This window comes from Balaenoptera musculus, chromosome 3 (genome assembly GCF_009873245.2).
Source record: "Balaenoptera musculus isolate JJ_BM4_2016_0621 chromosome 3, mBalMus1.pri.v3, whole genome shotgun sequence".
NCBI lineage: Eukaryota > Metazoa > Chordata > Mammalia > Artiodactyla > Balaenopteridae > Balaenoptera > Balaenoptera musculus.
In genome coordinates, this window is record NC_045787.1 from 61,908,618 (window position 1) to 61,930,297 (window position 21,680).

General features: G+C 33.4%; 1 protein-coding gene and 1 pseudogene across 5 annotated transcripts in view; one reads left to right on the plus strand and one right to left on the minus strand.

The window, feature by feature from the left end:
• The window catches only part of TENT2 (terminal nucleotidyltransferase 2), a 59,165-nt gene extending 38,110 nt beyond the window's left edge, over positions 1-21,055 (plus strand). For 3 of the 5 annotated variants that reach the window (XM_036846102.1, XM_036846104.1, XM_036846105.1), the window contains 5 exons: positions 199-242; positions 7,149-7,285; positions 15,637-15,728; positions 17,947-18,026; positions 19,623-21,042. In XM_036846102.1, coding sequence (XP_036701997.1) covers positions 199-242; positions 7,149-7,285; positions 15,637-15,728; positions 17,947-18,026; positions 19,623-19,697 — 428 coding nt within the window. In that variant the 3' untranslated portion in view covers positions 19,698-21,042. Of the gene's footprint in view, positions 1-198; positions 243-7,148; positions 7,286-15,636; positions 15,729-17,946; positions 18,027-19,622 lie in introns of all 5 variants that reach the window. The other 2 variants (XM_036846103.1, XM_036846101.1) reach the window with 2 other exon arrangements.
• LOC118891936 lies at positions 3,274-6,529 on the minus strand (annotated as a pseudogene).
• Positions 21,056-21,680: the final 625 nt, after the last annotated feature.

Below are 21,680 nucleotides of genomic sequence, written 5' to 3' on the forward strand. Positions count from 1 at the left end.
CAGACCTTAAATTGTCAACTTAGATATATTTTGAATTTAAATTTTTAGGGATCAGAATTAATTTCACAAAGTATATGAAAGCTGTTGAATTTTAGCATAAACCCATATAGTCTCATACCTGGGGTGTAGCTGACAAATTATTGCTTTGTAAAATGAATTACGTGAATCACGGAAGCTTTAAACTTTTTCTTTTTATAGCCCTACCTGAACCCATCCTTCCATCCATCCAAAAAATTTACCCAGTAAGTGTTCCTTATAAATTATTACAATACATGTTATGACAAGTATATGTGGAACTATTATGTGCAGTATTAACATGAATATAAAAGTAGTATTAATTACCTTCTAAGTATATGATAACATTTTCTACATAGACTGAGGCATTGGCCACTAGAATGCAAAAATGTTTCATATAATTTTTCAGAAGACTCTGCTATTTTATTTGGTTATTGGCAGACAATCTTGTCATTCATATTAATGGTGGAACTTTTTGTGTGATGCTCATGATTATCACTAATGGGAATTAAATATACTTAGTTGGTGAAGGCCCATTTGGACACATACCAGTTTTTTTCATGCTACCAGTTTTTTCTTGCTACTTTTTTTCATGTTTAGAACATATCTTTAGTTAGTAACTCAGAAGTTTTATAGCCTAACATATGTATAATTTGAAATCAGGGAAAAAAATTAAGATGATGAACAATTAGGTAGTCTTTTTATCTTTCATTTGATCTTACCAAGTAATATTCTAAGAGGTAACATTAGTACACTATCCTTGTGCGTATACTATTAAGAATCCTGGTGAAGTTAATCGGAAACACTCAAGAAATGAAGTGCGCCTACTAGAAAAAGTTTAGTGTGTACTCAGTTTGAGTTTAGAGAAACCTAGGGTAATGTACATATTCATAATCTATATGAGTATTTTTGTTTCTTTTCTAGTTTTTGTGTTCTTTTTTCCAGAATTTGCTGTTTCTTTGTTTATAGTCTTACCATTTCTGTTTTCTTCCATAGTCATTCTTGTTCCTGGTTTTTTTTGGAAATAATATTTAGGCAGCTTGTTTAGAATGTTTGACCAACCTTCTGAAACCACATAATTTTTTACCTGTTCATAAACTTATAAGAAGAGATGTTTTCTAAACTTACTAAATAGTCATATTACAAAGGAAAACATAACATCCATCTTGAGTGATCAGTTTTCAAAGAACTTATTTATTTTATATGTATCAGACAAAATATAATAAATATATTGATATGGAACCTAAATTAAATGTAATTTAATCTTTGATGATTGAGAACTGATGTTCTTGTTTTTGAACATCAGTTATTCTTGTAATGCACACATGTGAGGTACTGGATAATAAAGGGTTCACTGTAAATAGAGTCTTGCTGTAGTGGGGGCCTCCCAGTTTGTGGTGTCATCTACTAGAAGAGACTGTTTAACACAAGAACCTTTTGGAATCTGGCTATCTTATCGTCTTCCTTTTAAAAACAAATTTCTGCTGTGAAGAACTATTATAATGAGTTTACAGTATAGCTAGGTATAAGTATTTATGCTTTTTTAAGCATTATGATAAATGAAAGCATCAGAAAGTATAGAAATGAAAATAACATGAACTTTTGGGCCTATTCTTGAATGTTTTCCTCCCTCTATAGTTTTTATTCTTTAGCTCATACTGAATGGTCAAAGATAATGACTGGGTGTTTACTATTTCATTGCATTGTCTCAACTTTATTTTTCTTTAAGACCTAGGTTTCAGTGTAGAAAGAGCTGCATATATTTTTCAACATACAAAGGATCTAATAGTTAAACTTACCCTTTAAAGAATCTATTATTATTGTGTATTGAAAAGATGCTTCTACAGAAATCTCACTTAAAACCATGTACTACTTGGAACTCTTTTTACTAATATAAAATACTGATGAAATTTCAGTTTAATAGCACTATGCTGGGAGACAGAGGTATTACTTTTATAAGATACTCAGATTCTTACTAGTATATTCTAGTTTGAAGAACCTCATTTTTACTTCTGTGTTTCATTTTTCTAATCACCTAGCTTTCTCCCATGACAGGGTCCTGATTTCTGTTCACATGTACTACCTCTAAGCCTATATTCTCCACCCTGTTTTGCTAATAATCTTATTTCTACACCTGTAACCAGGAAATAGATTTAATACCTGCCCAGCCCCAAGGCTTTAAAAAGTACTAATAGCAAGCCCTACTAGACTTAAGAATGTCTTAATTTGCTTTCATGTGTGCTTACATTGTCATAAATATTTAAACCACATTATCTTTACTATAAGATTGATACTTACATGGATAAGGACTTAATACCCCCTCTTAGCAGGTTTTTTTGTTTTGTATGAAACCTGTAAACTGATCAGTGGAGTGCTTTTTTCAGTGGTCCATCTGATGGAACAAGCAAATTAGCTTGTTTCTTATTACTAGCAGTAACTATCATTTATTTAGTATTTATTTTATATCAGCACATATAAATTTTATATACAGTATCTTCAATCCTAAGCAAATAAACTTCTAAAGTACTCCCCTTGTTTCACAGTTGAATGTTAGAAAGATTACATGATTGATCCAGGCTGTTTAGTCACAACTTATGGATGCAGCAACTGGTATTTTTTCCATTAGACTATGCTGCTTATGGAAGGCAAAATGATAGTAGTTGTCACTAAGATACCATTTCATCTAATTTGCATGGCTTACTACATTTTATTTGTGTATATCTGATTGTTCCTATACAGATATATTTATATACCTTTAAGAAAAGCTGATATGACAGAATTTCAGCTTGATAAATAAGTTTGAGAATGATTTAAAACTTTACAGTAATAAAAAAACTTTCAATTAAAAAATTAGTATGGTGTTTCAATTCAGTTGTTATTAAATTATGAAAGGAAAGGATGAAAGATTATAAACATCTTTATCTTTGAAAACTATATCATGATATGTAGCATTATCGATTATTACTACTTAACTATTGACTGAAAAAGCAACATAAATGATAGAGGACAGAGTATTTACTGTTGAGTTAAAGAAATGAAGTTGAGAAGGTTTAAATATATAAACTCAGATTAGGCGAATGAAGGGATCTTTATTTTAATGCAAGCATATTATGAGATTCACCTAGATTTATGCTAGGTAGATTTATCAAGACAACTTATATTTGTTTCCTTCCCTAGTGGTATCTTCCTATTCTCAGAAGCCAAAGATAATTCCACAATAATGCATTGAAAGTTGCAGGAGGTAACCACATACTGTGTTGTAAATGTATAGTTAAAATAATCATGATGCCTTGCATATACTGAATAATTAATAAATAGATAATATTGCTACTATGCTTTCCATACATTGTATCATTTAATTTGTATAACAACCCTATGAATACTGTTACTTATATTATGGATGAAGGAGCTTAACCTTTGGAAAGCTAGATAACTTGGTTAAGTTCACATAGCTATAGAAGAACAAGGTTGCAAACCTAGGTCTGACTCCAGAGCTCATGCTTTTAACCACTTCATAATAGTACTTCTACTTTGTGTTAACTACTTACATTCCTTTCAAAACTTTAAAGATCTCACTCATATCAGATATAGTTTAAAGGTAATTTAATGATCAGTCTTTAATGTACATCACTAGATTAGTGGTGATCTGCATATAATTAAGAAGTCTTGGTAGAACTTCAATGTATCATTTAGTTCTTTCTCTATATAGGTAGAACTCCACTTAAATGCTCCATATCAGTTATCCTTTTCTTTGAGATCTTCCTCAACGTTTCTAGGCTTTAAAAATTCATATTGTTAGAAAATTGTGCAACTTAAATTTCTTTGCCTAGAAATGGAAAACAGTCTTCTTTCATTTAAGCTATACATCATTTTAAAGAACAGTTACCAAGTAAAAGTTCAGCCAGTCTAATTTAGTCCAGAAAGTGTTTAATTGTCCAAATTTTCAAACTTTGAAGGTAAAGTAAGATATGATGACACAGCCTCAAAAGATCATGGAGTCTGGCAAAAGGTGTTTTTGCTAGGCAATTATATGGGCAAAAACAGTGAGACTTTTCAAATGTTTTTCAAGAGATTACTTATTTAAATTTTTCTTAACTTGGCATTGTGAAGAGAAATGGAAGATATGTGTCTTCAGTATTTAAATATCATTTGGAAGATGTTTTCAGGATTTAGTCATTACATACCTGGATATCAGAAGCCCAAAATAAGATATAACCTTAAAAAAATAATAGAGATATCTTCCCTAAGTTAAAAAAAAATTAAACTAGTAAATATCAGTAATCCAAAGGAAAAATTGCTTTAAGAAATAGATGTTATATTGTATTGGTTAAATTGTTTTTCTCTGGATTCAGATTGTAATTTTAAAGGCTGCTTTTATCTCTTTGGCTTTTGGATTGCTGTTTACGTGCCCTCATCCTATCTGAAGTAACATATATTGTTCTTCAATATATAAATGCAGTTGGGGAACTCCTTTTAAAAAAATTCTTCAGTGAAGTTTTTCTTAAAGCAGAAAATCTTTCTGTAATATGAATGATTACCAAAAATGGGGATTACTTAAGGTTAAATAGAATTCCTATTTACTTGTAGCTTCTTTTAGTTGGATCCTATTTTTTGTTTGTTTGCTTGGATTTCTCCTTCAGTTCTCCCTCAATAGGTATGACATGGCCCTTTTTATATATGACCTTGAAAAAGAACACTGAAGCTAAGAGAACACTGGCCAAACTGTTGGTTCAGGGTCATTCAGTATTTTAATATAGTAGGTCTCACAACTCTATAGTTTTACTCTCACAATTACTGATGTGTTTCTTTAAATTACTGAACAAAATAAAATTTTTAAAGGGGGTTCAAACAGTTTTAAACTTAAGGTAAGAAAATGGCTGCTCTGTCTCAGCATCATTTCATAAGTTGAATGCTTATTGTGCTAGGTGCTAGAAATCAAAATAAGAAGCTTTCAGAGCAGAAACTATTAAACAGTGACCCACTTTTCTTTTCCCTGTCATTTGAACTTAAACCTTTTTGTTTAATTCCCTAGAGAATATTAGTTAAATTTTATAGTTTTTTTTTTTTGAGCACTATAATATTTTATAACAATAGAAGGTAGCTCGAAATACTATATGCTAACAGACAAATGATACATAACCCCTGGGGTAGGAGTCAGCAGGGAGTGTGGCAGAGGCCACCTGTTTAGACTAAGAGCTTTTCAGTGGACTGCTGGATGGATTGGATCTGCTGCTTCGGTTGTGAGCCTTCTTTGATGGTGACAGAACAGGCGATGACAGGCCTGGAGACCCCACAGGCTCGCCCCAGGGCCTGCTTGGCACGCACAAATACATAGGGCACATTCTTGTCCTCACACAGCAGTGGGAGGTGCAGGATGATCTCCAGGGGCTTGGCGGCTGATGAACTCAGAGATGCCTCTCCTGAGGGTTTTGGTGGCCTCATTGGCTCCTTTGTGAAGCTGCTTGTAGTTACATGACTGCTGAACGAGGTCCAGTAGTTTCCTGGTGAGGTGGGCATCTGCAAGAGGGTAGGCCTTCAGATTTACATCAGCCTCAGTCACGGCTCCGGTTCCGTGGTATCGTCACTCCTCAAGGAGCACAGGCGACGTCAGAGCTGGAGCCAGTTTTACAGTTTTAAATAATGTTATCCTAAGTCCAATTTTACACTTAACAAGTAAGAGCAAGACAAGTAAGAAACCTGCTCGCTCTTCTGCCTTTAAAACTCTTTATTACAAATTAGTGCTTCTCTCCTAGTCCCCCTAGTCTTAGAGACAAATAAGATTTCTACTTGAGTCATGTAATGTAATACTAAATCTGTTAGAAGTGTAAGGGGAGCCCCACATTTAGGAATGCCAACTTTGTGAGTTGTGGTTGGAGTAGAATTTTTCTTCTGACAGAAAGGTAATCACTTCTTGGTAGTTAAAAATTGTTGATAGAATTATAGGTAATGAGGCAGGAGAGAATATATTTTTATTTTCTTGCTCTTTGTTTTTACTGATGTTTTTTGAGGACTGTCATTAAATAGATGCACTACCCTATTTCTCGGTATTACCACTTAGTTATTTGGGGACCCTCTATTTTTTTAAATATTGGAGTTATTCAGATATTACTAATTGAATTAATATCTATAAACCCAAAGTTGATCTGTTGGGTAGTTGAGAACCTTAAGTGTAGTTATCATTCTGCTGTCTTAACCAATTGGGTTTTTTTGTTTGTTTTTTAAATCTGTTTCTACTCTGATGGCAAAGGGGAATATAGAAAACCTTTCTTGAGGGCACTGTGAAAATTACCTGAGAAAAAGTATTTTCTAATGTAATAGATATGTATTATTTGAGAATTTCTATAGTTCATTTAGTTTATTTTAGAGCCATAACTTGCTACTAATAGAGGAAAGATCAGATATGAAAATGAATGGCATACCATAGGCAAAAAGAATAAGTACTCATTAGTATTCTTTCTAATAAGTATCTTGCTTGGGCCTGGATTGCAAGCAGATGATATCCTCCTTTATGCATATTGTGCTAAAAGTAAATTGCTGAATATTGCTTGCTGGTATGTTTCCTATCTTTCTTCTTTTCCCTGCCTTCTTTGTCTTTTCAAGTTCAATTCATGTTGAACATCATTATTTCTGTTCCCTCTAAGATACAAAATACAAAAATGAAATAAAATTTCAAAAAATCTTAAAATCAGCATAAGTACTATTTATGTATTAAAATTACTTACATGGCCTTTGAGAGAAATTTTAAGTGACAGTTGGAGAAAGCTCTCATCTTGTCCTTGATACACCTCAGAAAGTACAACTGCTCTTTATAGAAATCTAAATATTATTGGATGGAATCTTGGTATGTACAGTAAGGTTTTATTTATGAATTAGAAAATCTTTTGCTACCATAGGAATTCATTTGGTTAACTGAGTGATATACCTCAGTCAGGGTTAGAATATCTTAGTTTTTCAGGTCCTTTCTGGCCTACTCCAAACATTGGTGAAACCTTTACTGGAAGAAAATCTTCAGATTTCCAAATTGCCAAATAAAGAAAATTCTCTCTTCTTCAGACAGCCTTATGTTAGGATTTATAAAGTTTTTTGGTGTGTTTTTAAATGGCCTCACATTTTTCCCTTTTTCTTTTTGATAGGAATCTTTTAGTCCTGCTATACAGCTGCACCTTGTACATCAAGCTCCATGTAATGTTCCTCCTTACCTCTCAAAGAATGAATCAAATCTTGGGGACCTCTTACTGGGCTTTCTTAAATATTATGCTACAGAATTTGAGTAAGTGAAATTTCAAATTGTGTTTATTCGTTTGTAAATAAGTGAATGCTACAAATTGGGTCATAAACTGTATTTATCAATTTCATTGTTGTAAACTACTCCAAAAATGTGTAGTTTATAAAATTTAATATCTAATGATTATTAGAAACTACATAGCTTTCCTGTTTCTAGCTAATTAAAAAAATTATAGTTCAATAAGTCCAGTTTTAGTTGATTTCAGTAGTGATCCCATTTTATATTTAGCCACCTCTTTTCCACTGTAGGGCCTGAATAAATGTTTGTGTTGGTCCTGTGTAGGTGCTGTATAGTATGGAACATCTATTTTCCAGGAACTTAAAATTTGTAATAAAAAAACATAGCTAAAACAAACTTGGAAAAAGTTCTACTTAATACTTGATATCTGAATAAATAGTTGTTTGTATGATATACAAATCAAGGAATACTCCTTTTCCTTTTTTTTTTTTTTTGGTGAGGGTGATATATAAACATGAAACAGTAAAGTGTATAGTCAGGCTGGCCATAACTGAAAGTTCTTATGGGAGTTCTTAGTCCAGATAGAGTGGGATTAGGGGTTGTTTGCAGCTCTTCTGATCAATTTGGAAAAGCCTGAAGGAGAGAATGAGAGAACTTAGGAGTTGTACAGTTAGAGGAGGAGGGAACAATGATCATAGGGTACCAGTTTGAAGAGGTTTGGAGAGGGGAACAATAATAGTAAGCCTAATAAATTGCTATTACTTGGTGGGAAAAACTGTTCTAAGCAGATTGTATTATCTCATTAGTTTACGTAATAGCCAAATGAGTTGGTATTATTTTATGCCCATTTTGCCAGTGAGGCATATAGAGAGGTGAGGAAACTGGCCCGCAGATCACACAGGTAGTAAGGGGAATACTTCAGATAGTTTTGACTGCAAAATTCACTCTCTTAACTATGATACTTTACTGAAATGTTGATATTATCTGCTATCATACAGGAGTTCTAAAGAAACTTGACTCATATAAGATGATTTGAAACATAGGACCTGAAGGAAGAAGTGTTCTTTACATTCCTCCAAGTAAAGTTTCTATCGGACTGCCTGTTTTGTTTATGGTTGTGTCCCCATTACCTAGCCCAATGCCAGGTAGTGGTACTTGAAAAATACTTGCTATAGATAAATAATTTTGAAGCAGAAAGTAAGATTATGGATATGAGTCAGAGATCCTTAAGGTGACTTACAAATTACTGAATTAGGTTAACAAAAGGAGTAAGAAAAGTGCTGAAGAAAAGTAGTTCAATAAGAATGAAGTTATAATAATCCAGGTTAAAAATGACCAGGATCTGAATGGAAGTCTAGGCAACAAAGATAAAAAGGAAAGAGCTTTCATTTATATAAAGATGAGGAAAGATTTAAGACTGTATGAGACACGGGAGATAAGAAAATATAAAGGTTATTCTAGAGTTAAGATTTTTTAAGATGTTGCAATGATAATAGCTAATGTTTCGTGAATGTTTACCTAGTGTCCTGCAGTATACTGAGTGAATCCCATGTATTATCTCATTTAATCCTCACAGTAACCCCCTTTCAAACTTCGGGAATTTGTGAACTTGAAACTTGCCCATAACGTACAGTTAGATAGCCAGAGAACTGGGAGTCAAATTCAGGTGACTCTAAAACCACATTCTTAGTTGTTAGACTGTATTGGCATCGTCTGTTGTGTCATGTAAATTAGATATTGGGGGAAGTTCATAGAAGAAAGATATTTTTCTGCCATGTAGAGTTTAGGATTAGAGCATCTAGAGAAATACTTTGAAAATCATCTGCTTTGTTGGACTGAAACAAAATGGTAGATGTGCAGGTTTGTATGTTAGTTTAGTATTAACAGAAACTAGCTTGCTGTGCCAAATGAATCTGGCTAAGAGGTTTTGAACTTTTGGGCGCACTTGTTATATGATACATGATTTAGGTGACATCTTCACCTACTGTTTCATCATATAGTGCATTGTTGTTTCATACCAGATATTTTCAGAAATTTGACTGTAGGGAGCATAGCCAAGAGTGTAGTCATGGTAATGAACTAGGTGCTGTGCAGAAGAATTCTGGCAGCCATTAGAAGTGTTTGTAAGGATTTTTTCTGAACTTTGAGATACTATTAAAAAATTCCCTTTACTTGAAGACAGAGAATTAAGTGCCTGTGAAAGGATGCTTGTGTACATGGTATGAATGGTACAGAAATTTTATATGGCCATTTAAAAATTACCATTAAAAAGATTTTCTTACCTACTTCACTCACAGCTTTCTCCTTAAACCTTGCTGCTGAAAATTCTTAAAATGAAGCCAGGTTTCTAGAAATGTACCTAGGAACGAGGAACTGACAAAATAGGAAAAAAAAGGATCAGGTGGTTCCGGGAGTCTAGAAAAACATACAGTCAGAATTTAATCACTTTGTAATTTAGCAAAAAAACAAAAAAGAAAAGAAAAGAAAATTTTAAATTCTAAATATCTTACAGACTCATAGATACTGGAGATTCTAAGAACCTTAAAAGGTATCTGTTTTATAATTCTCTTTATTTTCTGGATGCCCAATCACATGTCATTACTGCTAGTTTATCTGTTGAATTAAAAATACATACCTATATACCTAAATACATATATTTTTTGAAAAAGGAAATACAAAGGACAATTTTTCTATCTCCTTTCTTACTATTTTTTCCTCATTTTATTTCATCAATAAATCATTGAGCGCCTACTCTATACCAAGCTATTTTCTATGCAGTGGGGATATAGCAGTTAACAAAACTGTCTTTATGGAGCTTATCTTGTAGTATGGAGAGATAGACAGTAAACAAATAAAATGTACAGTATGTTAGATGGTGGTAAGTAGAAAAAAATAAAGCAAAAACAAGAAAGGATATTCTGGTGTGTGTAGTTGTTGCAATTTTAATACCTGTATTGCCGTTTAATACCTAGCATGGTAAGACAGTCTCACCGAAAAGGTGACCTTTGAAATAAAGACCCAACGGAGAGGAAGGTGTGAGTTATGTGTCTATATGGGAGAAGAGCTTTCCAAACAGAAGGAAAAACAACTGCAAAGACCCTGAGGTGGAGGTTTGCCTAACATGTTCAAGGAACAGCAAAGAGGCCAGTGTGACTGGAAGAGAGTGTAGAAGTCAATGATGTCTGAGAGTTAAGGAAGTTCATGTCATGTAGGGTCTTGTGGTTAATTTTGATGACTTTGGCTTTTCCTCTGGGTAAAACGGGAAACCACTGGAGGGGTTTCAGTAGAGAAATTGCGTGATCTCATTTAGTTTATAACATGCGCATCCTGGTTGGTGGATAAGAATAGAGTGAAGGGGGAGCCAAAGGCAGAAGCAAGGAGACTGTTTAGAAAGGTATTGTAGTAATCTAAGAGAAGTCATGTTGCTTGGGTAAAGGTGGTTGCAGTGGAAGTGGATGAGAAGTGGTCAGATTCCACTTACATTTTGATTTGCTACAGATTAGATGTGACATAAGAGAAAGCGAGGAGCCAAGAATGACTTCTAAGATTTTGGCCTGAGCAACTGAAAGGATGGAGTTGCCATTAGGTGTGATGCGGAAGACAAGGGAGGAACATTACTGATTTTGAATATTTTAAGATTGAGATACCCACAAAATATTCAAGTAGAGATACTGAGTAGAGAGTTGGATATACAACTCTAGAGTTCAGGAGCGAGGTCACAGTTAGAGCTTTATATTTGGAAGTTGTCAGTAGGTAGATGGTATTTAATGCTAGGAAACTTTTTGAGAAAACCAAGGGAATATAGATAGAAAAGAGAAACGGTCCAAAGACTAAACCCTTAGATACTCCAGTGTTAAGAGGGGTACAGGAAATACAGAAGATACAAGAGTGTTTTAAATGACAGTGAAGAGAGAAAGACAAATTCAGAATGTAGATATTCTGTGAAACAACTGGCCTAGTCTCTCAAAAAGTCAATTATCTTAAAAAAAAAAAGTGGAGGGAACATTTCCAGATTAAAGAGATGGAACAATCAAATACAATGGATGAACCTTGATTACAATCGGATTGTAGAGAGGGTGGAAAAATTATAAAAGACATTTGAGTTACATTAATTTCTTGATGCTGTTGGTGTTACAAAGGAGAATAGCCTTATTCTTAGATATATGCCAAAGGATAAAGAAATGAAGTTTCACTCTGTCTACAGCTTAACAAAAGGGTCAGTTCAAAACATACACATATACGCGCACACACAAGCAAATGTGGCAAAATATTAACCACTGTTGCACTGCTTTTAAGTTTTATGCCTTTCATTTTTCCCTTTGAAAAATGTCGTAATACAGAGATGAAGTAAAAATAGATTAGGTATGAGAAGGAACTAATATATAGTAATCAAAAAAAGGAAGAATCATTGAGAAAGGAGGAAAGGCAATAGAATGTGGTGTCTTGGAATCCAAGGGGGAAAAACGTTTTGAGGAGGAGGGAGTGATTATGTGCGTCACATGTTTTGATAGATCAAGTACAAGATGAGAACTAAAAGCTGACCATTGAAGCATCTGTCCATGTGGAGGCTACTGGACCCTTGACAGGAGCAGTTTCTGTGGAATAATGTGGATAAAAAGGGTCATTGGGGCCTTTCTCACCTTCTGAGATGGCCCCCACTCTGTCTGTGCAGTGTGTTTCTCTCTAAATAAATCCACTTCTTACCTATCAAAAAAAAAAAAAAAAAGTGTCATTGGTGTGAGCTAAAGAGAGAAAAGGAGGGGAGGATTTAGGTAGGGTAGCTAACTCTCCAGGGGAATTTACGTACTTGTAAAGGGAGCAGAATAAGTCGGGTAGCAATTGGAGGATTAAGCAGGGTTGAGATTTTGTTTTTAGAAAGGAGAAATTTTGCCATCTTTATGGCAAAATTGGTGATACCAGAAAAATTGTAGTAAATTGTTGAACAGTCTACTTGTTTGAGTAGAGAAGGATTGGAATCTAGAGCACAAGTGGAATAGAAGCGCTGACAATTCATTAATAATAATGAGGAAAAAAAAAGAATATAGATACAGACAAATGCAGGTTGATGTGGTGGGAACTAGAGGAAACTATCTTTTGATTGTTTTAGTTTTTTTAGTGAAATGAAGCATGGACATCAGCTGGGAAGGATTGTGAGGGAGTAGACTTGAGAAGTGAGGAGAAGGTATGAATTGTCATGTAGAAGAGTAAAGGAGTGAATTAACTATGGAAATATAGTATGATTGGTGGGTAGTAGCATTTAGGATCCTTTTGAGCTAAGTCATCATGAATTTAAAGTGATCATAAATCGAAAGGTCAATATGGTTGCATTTTTTTCTCCAGCGCTGTTTAGCTGCTTGGGAAAGGATTGGAGTAAACAAAGATTTAATTATAGTTTTATCAGCCAGGTAAGTTCAGTGCAGCAAGAGCAGGTAAGAGAGTGGAGGGATATGCAAGGGAGTGATTTTAATAATTGACAATGGACAGGACATATTAAATTCAGTCGTGAAAATGGGCACAGTGTTGCCTACAGGACATCTAGGTGGCAGTTTCCAATAGTTACTTGTAAATTTTGGCGTGGGGCTTAGTGGCTGGAGGAGAAGATTTGGGAAAGAAACATCAGAGTACTGAAGCCCGGATGAGTGCTCTAGCATTTGAAAAAGATCGAAAAAGACAAAGTCCTGATAGACACCAGCATTTAAAGGGTCAGGCAGAAGAGGAGCCAGTCAAAACAAAACAAAACTCTAGGATTAGAGTCAGGCTTTTTCTCTGTTTACAAGATTTGAAATCCCTAACAAAGTGTTTGTTTGTTTGATTGTTTGCTTCCCAACCCTTAGTAATAGAACAGAAATATACAATTTTTTCACTTACTTTGACTATTCTTAGCATATATGCAGCCATGTGGACGCATAATTTTGTCTTTATGAGACTTAAATTTTCTTTGTAATGTTGTTGAAGTCTGCATTTCCAATTTAATCAATTGTCTCAAAATACTTTGTTTGTCACAAAAAGAATGGCTAGAAGAGAATTAATGAATGAGTACCAGCTCATTATCATTACTGAAGAAAAAAAGCGAGCATCTTACCAATATAGTCAGTAATCTGTTTTATATTCAAAAGATTATCATACATTATCAGATCTGTTTTAGATTAAGTCCCATATCTGTTGTTCTAGTCTTTTCTGAAACATCCCTCTTTTATAGATTGTATCTTATTTTATACTTTAATTATTGAGTGACAATGACAGATTTTCACATGGAAAAGCAAATTATGGTAGAGAAATACGGTATGATAAAAGGCTTAGTTTAGAGCCTGTTTTAAAGAAGGAAATGTGTAGGGAAAATATTTCTAAATTACCATTTGAATTCTACATTTAAATTCACCTCTAAGATTAAAAGTAGTATATAAGTTATGTATCATGTTTATGATTTGAAATATTTAATAATTTCAAATATTTAAAAGTTCTTCAAAAATGCAGTAGATTGAATCAGTCCAAATAGTAGTGGTTCAAATATTCTTTTTTATTCCTCTATGAAGTACTTCAAATGATAGTCATTTAAATAACTGAATTGTTTGGGTTGATTATAGGTTGAAGATTAAACACTATCTGGTTAGGGATGAAAAAGTGAATATGGATGTGTCACATATGTTTCTGTGATCCAGTTTAGAATCAAATACTGGCATGTAATATAAATTCAGAATTGGATTTAATAGAAATATAGTGGTGAGGAGAGTTCCTTTGATTTAAGAAAGTAAAAGGTTTAGTTTAACAGCAGGATACAGTATTTCAATATTTTAAACTTGTCTGAGAGAAAAAAATCAGTCCACCCCCTTTTAACATAATATTTCCTATTTTAATTCTACTGCAGATTCCACTGTCCTACAAGTTGAAATTAGAAACAAGTAGTCTCAGGAAAAAGTTCATTTTATTAGTGAAATTTGTCTTATGCCATATAAAGTGAAGTAGCACAAAGTGTAATTCTACTGTAATTTTGTGTGGGTCAGCAATGTGGTTATATAACTCTCCCCTTTACATTGTTATGTTTAAGAAAATTTTGGTAACACACTTGGACCAGTAGAGCAGTGTACTTCTTTTCTGTTTGGAGTCCAAACTAACGGAGCTGCTGTACATGAAGGATCTAAAACATCTTACTGTAACCAATCCTAAGTATTTCTTTTTGACAACCCACTTATTTTTAAAAAACATAAATTCTGATATATATTTTTAAAGAACTTAAAGCTGTGTTTGCAAACTATTTCTAAACTGTATTCTTGGTAAGAAAAAATAGAAAATCATACTTCGAGGATTCTTTTCAGTTATCAAACTTCACAAGATGCAATATTTTCTTGCATGTTTAACATAGAAATTAGTTAGTTTTCCAGAAACAAATGCCATACTGGACCCACGATTATATCCTTATGGATTCTCTAATAAATAGAGGCAGAGTAGGACGAGTGTTGCATTTGGAATGTCCCAAACCATGGTCTTTCTCCTACTGAAATTATGGAGAAAGCTAAATATAGCTGAAAAAAAAGATATCAGCTATACCCCAAACTCATTTTTCTGTTGAATACAAGCTGAGTGGTCATGTGTTTTTAAAATGTTTTTGAAAAAAGGAAAATTGTACTTGTATAAAATTATTATAATTTGAACTTGTACAAAATTATTATAAATTTAAAAGAACAGTGTAAGTTTAGGATATACTAAAGACTGGACAGTTTACCTTCAAGCATGCTGATAAAATTGTTTTACTTGAATAAAACTTCACTGTTAACATCTACATCTGATATACAGCAATAACGGTATGTTTTCATAGAGTATTATTATTTTTTTTCCTTAAAACAGCATCTTCTTGCTTCTACTGGAAAATTTAAAAATTTTCTACCGTAAATCATATCAGTAGAGGTGCACCTGAACAGAAATTATTTAATGATGCCAGAAAACAACACAAGAAGATTACCTCTCTTTTACCAAATAAAAAATTCTAACTGGGGTGTTAACAAGGAACATAGTTTTTTTGCTTACTTACACTTTAGTTTTCATATTACTTTATTTATTCAAAAAATATGTATTGAATACCTAGTTTATGCTGAGCAACTAGGTGAAGAGTAAAAAAAAAAATACACAAATAGCTCAGCACCTTGGAGCTTTCATTCTATTTAGGGGAGACACACAATAACGTAATAAATAAGCAAATTGTTAGAATGTAAGTGCTGTGGAGACAAACGAAGTAGAGAAGGGGAAATGGGGATCGAGGTGCAGAGGGTTGAAGCAAATTCCAATTCTATGAGAAGATCAGAGTAAGCTTAACTACTGATATAATAAAAATAATAAAAGGGAAGTTAAAATAGTTAACATGATTAATGTTTTTCTTTTGATAGCTGGAACAGTCAGATGATTTCAGTTCGTGAAGCCAAAGCCATTCCCAGGCCTGATGGTATTGAGTGGAGAAATAAATACATCTGTGTAGAAGGTAGCTTTCCCACAACTACTCTCTATTTCCAGCCAACTATCATCATGGTACTGAGAGAATTACTTGAATACTTTCAGCTTATATTTTATCTAAAAGTAATACATTTATGTTCTGAAGTGGTTTATAAGTCTTTTAATCGTAAGATTTTAATTCAAAAAAATAATTTAAAATTCTTTAGTTGTAAGAAATAATAAACACGAATTTAGGTGTCGAATCTTTCCAGTCAGTAAGATTTGAGCAGTCTTCACGCACCTCTCATGCTTGTAGTTGGTTGAAATTTAGTTTCATGACTTACAGGTAGAAGAAAATGATTCTTTGAAATAAAATTAGTTCTTTTATACTTAAATGTTGATAATTAATACAAGCTAGATTTTTATGAATATAAAATTGATTTTCCTTTAAAAATTAAATGGTCTGCAGATAGTCTGTTCTCTAAAATTAATTTACATGTAGTTGAATATTTCTTAAGTCGTTGAAACTGACTTCAAGAGGCAATATTGTTCTCACAGATGCCAAGTTGATGACTTTTGTAAATCTTGAGGTAACATAAAGGGTTGAGATTTGGCATTTGCAGGAAAACATCAAATTTAGAGTATTTTAATCTTGAATTATAATGCAACATCTTAAGAGTTTATAAATGTGAAATTGAATCTCCTGCTTTGGTGTTTGGTTTGCTAAATTGCACAGTGTGTGTATGTTATTTTAGTTACTTGGTTCTTTTGAATATTAAATACAGTTGTAAAGTGCTACGCACTGTGTAATCTGATAGTTTGGCATATGGCGTTATTTTATTTTGAAAAGTACTGTGACAATAAACTCTTTTGAAATAGCCTTTCTGAGCAATAAAAAAATAAACAAAAGGAGTTTTTAAAATTATGGGCCTGATTAGATTATATGACAAATCTAAAGTTAACATCTCCATCAAATTTCCTATTCTTTCACACCTTTTTTGAGGTCTTTCCCCTCATTCTAGCAACTTCATTCTCTTTCTCTCTAGTCTCTCTCTTTCAGCTTTACAGCACACATAGGTCTTCTCATCCTTGAAAAATACTCTTGACTTGATCCTACTGGCTTTTCTGAGTACTTTTTTTTTCTCTTTTTTACACCAAAATTCTTCAACTCCAGTAATTTTAACCTACTGCTGGCATTATTTCAGCTTCCATCTCACTCCTAATGCCTTTAGTTATCTTTCTTTTCTCACTATTACCTTCAGTTTCCTCGTTCTCTTATATAGAATCAGTTTCTTTGTCTCTATATATGAACTCTTCTCTCTTATTTTGTGGGTGAAGGGTGAGTGGGGTGAGGGTAAAGACATGAAAAGTAATATTGGAGACACACACATAAAATCTCTGCTTTTGTTCTCTTCCTGTCTCGTCCACTTTTTTCTCTATCCTGTTTTTCTGTCTTTCACTGCCAAATTTCTAATACAAGTTACCGTTCTCACTGTATTTTTTTTAAGCCATTTAGTCACACCATAGTTCTCTGTACTGTCTTCCATCCTCCCCGGTATTAAACCTCTACTTTCAAAGGCATTGACCTTCTCCTACTAGACAAATCAGTGGTTTTTATTATTTTTAAATTTATTTATTTATTTATTTTTGGCTGCGTTGGGTCTTCATTGCTGTGTGCGGGCTTTCTCTAGTTGTGACGAGCCGGGGCTACTCTTCGTTGCAGTGCGTGGGCTTCTCATTGCGGTGGCTTCTCTTGCTGCAGAGCACAGGCTTTATGTGCACGGGCTTCAGTAGTTGTGGCTCGCGGGCTCTAGAGCACAGGCTCAGTAGTTGTAGCGCACGGGCCTGGCTGCTCCGTGGCATATGGGATCTTCCCAGACCAGGGCTCGAACCTGTGTCCCCTGCATTGGCAGGCGGATTCTTAACCACTGTGCCACCAGGGAAGTCCCTCACAGTAGGTTCTTGACTCTATGATTCTTCAGAAATCTTATCTATTTTTTATGATTTAGACTTAATATACCTATGCTGATTACTTCATTTTTAGATATCTTCTCACTTGAATTTTATCTACCTTGTTAGACAGCTCATAGCTATTATAAAAGTATTTATTATACACATAAATCTAATGTTAGGCTAAACCACATGCAATTGCTACTGTGTAGGTCAGAAACTGTCAAATATTGGCAATTTCATATAATTCAACCAAATAAAAAACTGAAGTTCTCATTTTAATAATTTCTTGTTTATATGTGCATTTAACATTGTAGAACCTTTTGATGGAACAAATACAGCCAGAGCTGTGCATGAAAAGCAGAAGTTTGACATGATCAAGGATCAATTTTTAAAGGTAAACAATGCATCAGATTGACTCTAGAAGCATTAGTGCACTAGTGTGCTTTGAAAATTAAAAAAACATATAGGTAGTAGGAAAGAACAGCTCTGGTTCCTGTGTTGTGAAACAATTAATGTGGCACAATAGGGAATTTATTACTTGAATTTAGAAATACTCCTTCAGAGAGATCTGACTCCGCCTTTACTCACATGGCTTTCACTTTGTGGAAATAAGCATTTTCACAGTGAGCTTATTAAGCTCTCAAAATGAATGAATAAAACCTAAAGGACTCCTTTCCCTCCTTAAAATATTGGGGAACTTGTAGCCTTAGAAGAAAGCCATGTCTGTTCCATATTTTTCTTCTGTATACCCCACTGTAACAAGGAACTAGAGCTCCATTTTATCTTTGTTTATATTCTGAGAAGTTAAACAGAATGTATGTGTTTGTGTGCACACACATTTTATATATATAAATAGTCATATATGTGTAAACTGGAGTTTATTCCTTAGCTCTCTAGTCCACAGTATGAATTTTTTCATCAGTGATTTTGCTAGGTTTGATTCCTAGCTTCAAGTTATTCAACAGTACAGAGTAGAAACACATTGATAGAAATATGTATAGTAATATTATGAGACATATAGGAGAGAATACTTCATAGAATAAAAAGATCAAGGAACTTATGAAGATCATTTTAGAGGCATGTTTTTTCATTACCGAGATGTCCAAGTAGACTTTATTTTGATGATTATTAAAAATGCAAGTGTATCATGTTACAGGCTGTCCTTCAAATTAGGCCCTCTCAGTTTGTCAACCAGAATAGAAAATTTAAAATGAAATGGAATTCTGCAGGGCAAAACAAGTATCCAAGAGGGAATATTTTTCTCTATCAGATTAAATTGAGAACTCAAAAATAGCATTTCTACATTGCTGTTCTTACTGATGGGTGAGCTTTCATTTATGATTGTTAGCTATAAAACCAATACTTTTAGTCAGTTGAACAACTGAGGTGAGAACAAACTGCAGAGATCTGCAGCCAGATTTTTTGGTAGTGGGCCAGATTTTTAGCTTATGAACGAGAATTTCAGTTTCTTTTTTCTCTTCTTAAAAATTCTGTTCACTCTTTTTTCTAGATGCATTGTATAAAGTGCTTTATTATAGATTTACTCTCTTCTTCATAAATACAGTTTTTAATTGAAAGAGCTTTCTAGATACAAAATAGTCAATCAAATAATTGAAGTAATCTTTCCTTACCCTCTCAAACCCAAAGGTTTTGTATTAATTACTTTGCTGTTTTAAATGACATTATCTAAATCGGTGAATAAATGTTAATATTGTCAGTTGCATCTTTTTGTACCACCTATGTGCTCATTTCTTTATTAATGAATTGGAACTACACAGGTGTAAAGTTTTTAAATAACATCTTCTTTCTGATGACAGAAACAATACTTTTACTGTGTTAAAAACTTGGGAGATAAAAACACAGACACAAAAAAGTCACCCCAAATTTTACTGCCTTGAGAAATCACTGTTAACATTCTAGTAACTCCTCTTTCAGTCTTTTGTTCCACATATATTTTAGGTTTTAAGAATGATTTTTCTTTCTCTTCCAGTCATGGCACAGATTGAAAAACAAACAAGATTTGAACAGTATACTACCGTTAAGAACTGCTATCCTGAAAAGATAACTGGCCTCTATTTCTTAATAAAGAACAGTAGTAACATCATAATGCATTTTGTTTACCTTCATCATGGTTTCTTTTTAATTGTTCTTCTTGTTTTCATGTTTTATTCTTAAGAGGACATACTTATATATGCATATTTTATTATGACATTTCCTAATAAAACCCTTTGATTTGAAGATGTATTTTTGAAAATGTTTACATTGATGATTAGTAATATTATGGCATGAATTTTCAGGAGATCAAATAAAATATTTTTTTGGGAATTATCAAATAAAAGTTTTTTGCTATAACTGTAATTAATTGTACCACATGCTAATACTGAAGAGATGTGTGAACTTTTTTGGAAAGGGTCTGATTTATACATACTTAAAGTATCACCGTCAGTAGATGGTTTGTTGCCTGAGTCTGTTCTAGTGAAGTGAAGATTCGAGTCAGTTATTCAGTTACTTGAAGCAAAATGAAATCTTTTATTTCAGTGAAATCACTGCGGAGGCATGAAATCCTGGACAATTGCCTAAAGTCCTCACTTGACTCATCAGGATAGACTGAGGCTTTGTGTCGATATTAGCATTTCATTAGTACCTCACATGCTTTTGGTGTACTCGCGATTGCTTTAAATTTTGTGTTGAAACAACTACATTTTGCACTGTAGTAATATGAGCACTAACTCTGTATTGTACAGCAGTTAGGGAATTGTTTTGAAGAATCAGTTCAGTGTAGACATTTTGAAAAGATTAAGTCCTCTGTGCTTTATAACTTAGTGCAATTTGCACTTTTGCTTTACTTCCCGTTTTCCTGCTTTTATTTTTCCTGTGACATGAAGCAACAGAAACTGAAAGATCAAAGTTGAGATTATATCCTATTGATAGTATCAGAGTTTTTTCTGTGTATAATTATAGGATTGTAATCTAAACTGGAATTTTTAGGCAGTAAGCCACTATAAAATATTCTAGATAAGACATAACATTATTATAAATAAAAGCTTAATGTTTGTAAAGATATCTTTTTTAGCATTTCTTTTCCACAAGAAGAAATAGTGGTGGCTGCTAAAAAAGCTACAGTGTTTATTAAGGTTGTTTTTGGTTTATGTAAATATTTGTAAATTGGTCAGTGCCTGTAAATTTAAATATAAATAATCTTAAAAACAGTTTTAACTTTTTCAAAAGGACTGTGTACAACTTCTTTTAGACCTGCTGTAGCACAGTTTGTACCTCTAATGTATTTGGTTTTTTTGCAGACCAATTCAAATGCTAACAAGACTTTTGCTTTTTGACTCGTAAAAGGTGCATATTTTCATTTTTTTCTTTAAGTTTAAATTTTTGTATGATCAAATGGAATAAAGTTTATATATGGAAATTGTCGATGTGTTTTTTGCTTTTTTTCTTTTTTCTTTCTTCTGTGAAAGTCTTTACTTCTGAGATGAGATTGAGGCTCTAGTTATCATCTGGAGCTGAACTGAATCCGGTTATTGTGCGTAATTATTTAGATTATGCAGAGAATCTTGGATTCAAGTTCATTCTTCTTTAAGCCAACTAGCCACATCAGCACCCTGTTTCTCTGGCATTATTAGGAATGACGCTTTCCACACAGGTGAATTTTTCAGTTTACTGATGATTAATGCTTTTGAAGCAATTAAGCTTTATATACTAGTTCTTTTTCTTGGAAATTTCCCTAAAGTGTATTTTACACTGTGCAACTCTTCTTTATCAGAATGTGTTGAGTATAAGTAATATTCTAGTAATGACTCCAGGTAATAATTATAAAGAATAAATAATAGCCATAGTACTCCATAGTAATACTGTGTAGCTGTCAGGCATGGGTAAGTGTCTGGGGCATTCTACCTCTACAGTATTATGACATTTCCTAATAAAGCCCCAGAATTTACCATGGACTCTTTCATGCCACTGTTCTCTCAGCTTTCAATGACCACCGGGCCCCCTATCTCACTGTTGCTGCTTTTCAGCCGTATCGCTATAACAGATAGAT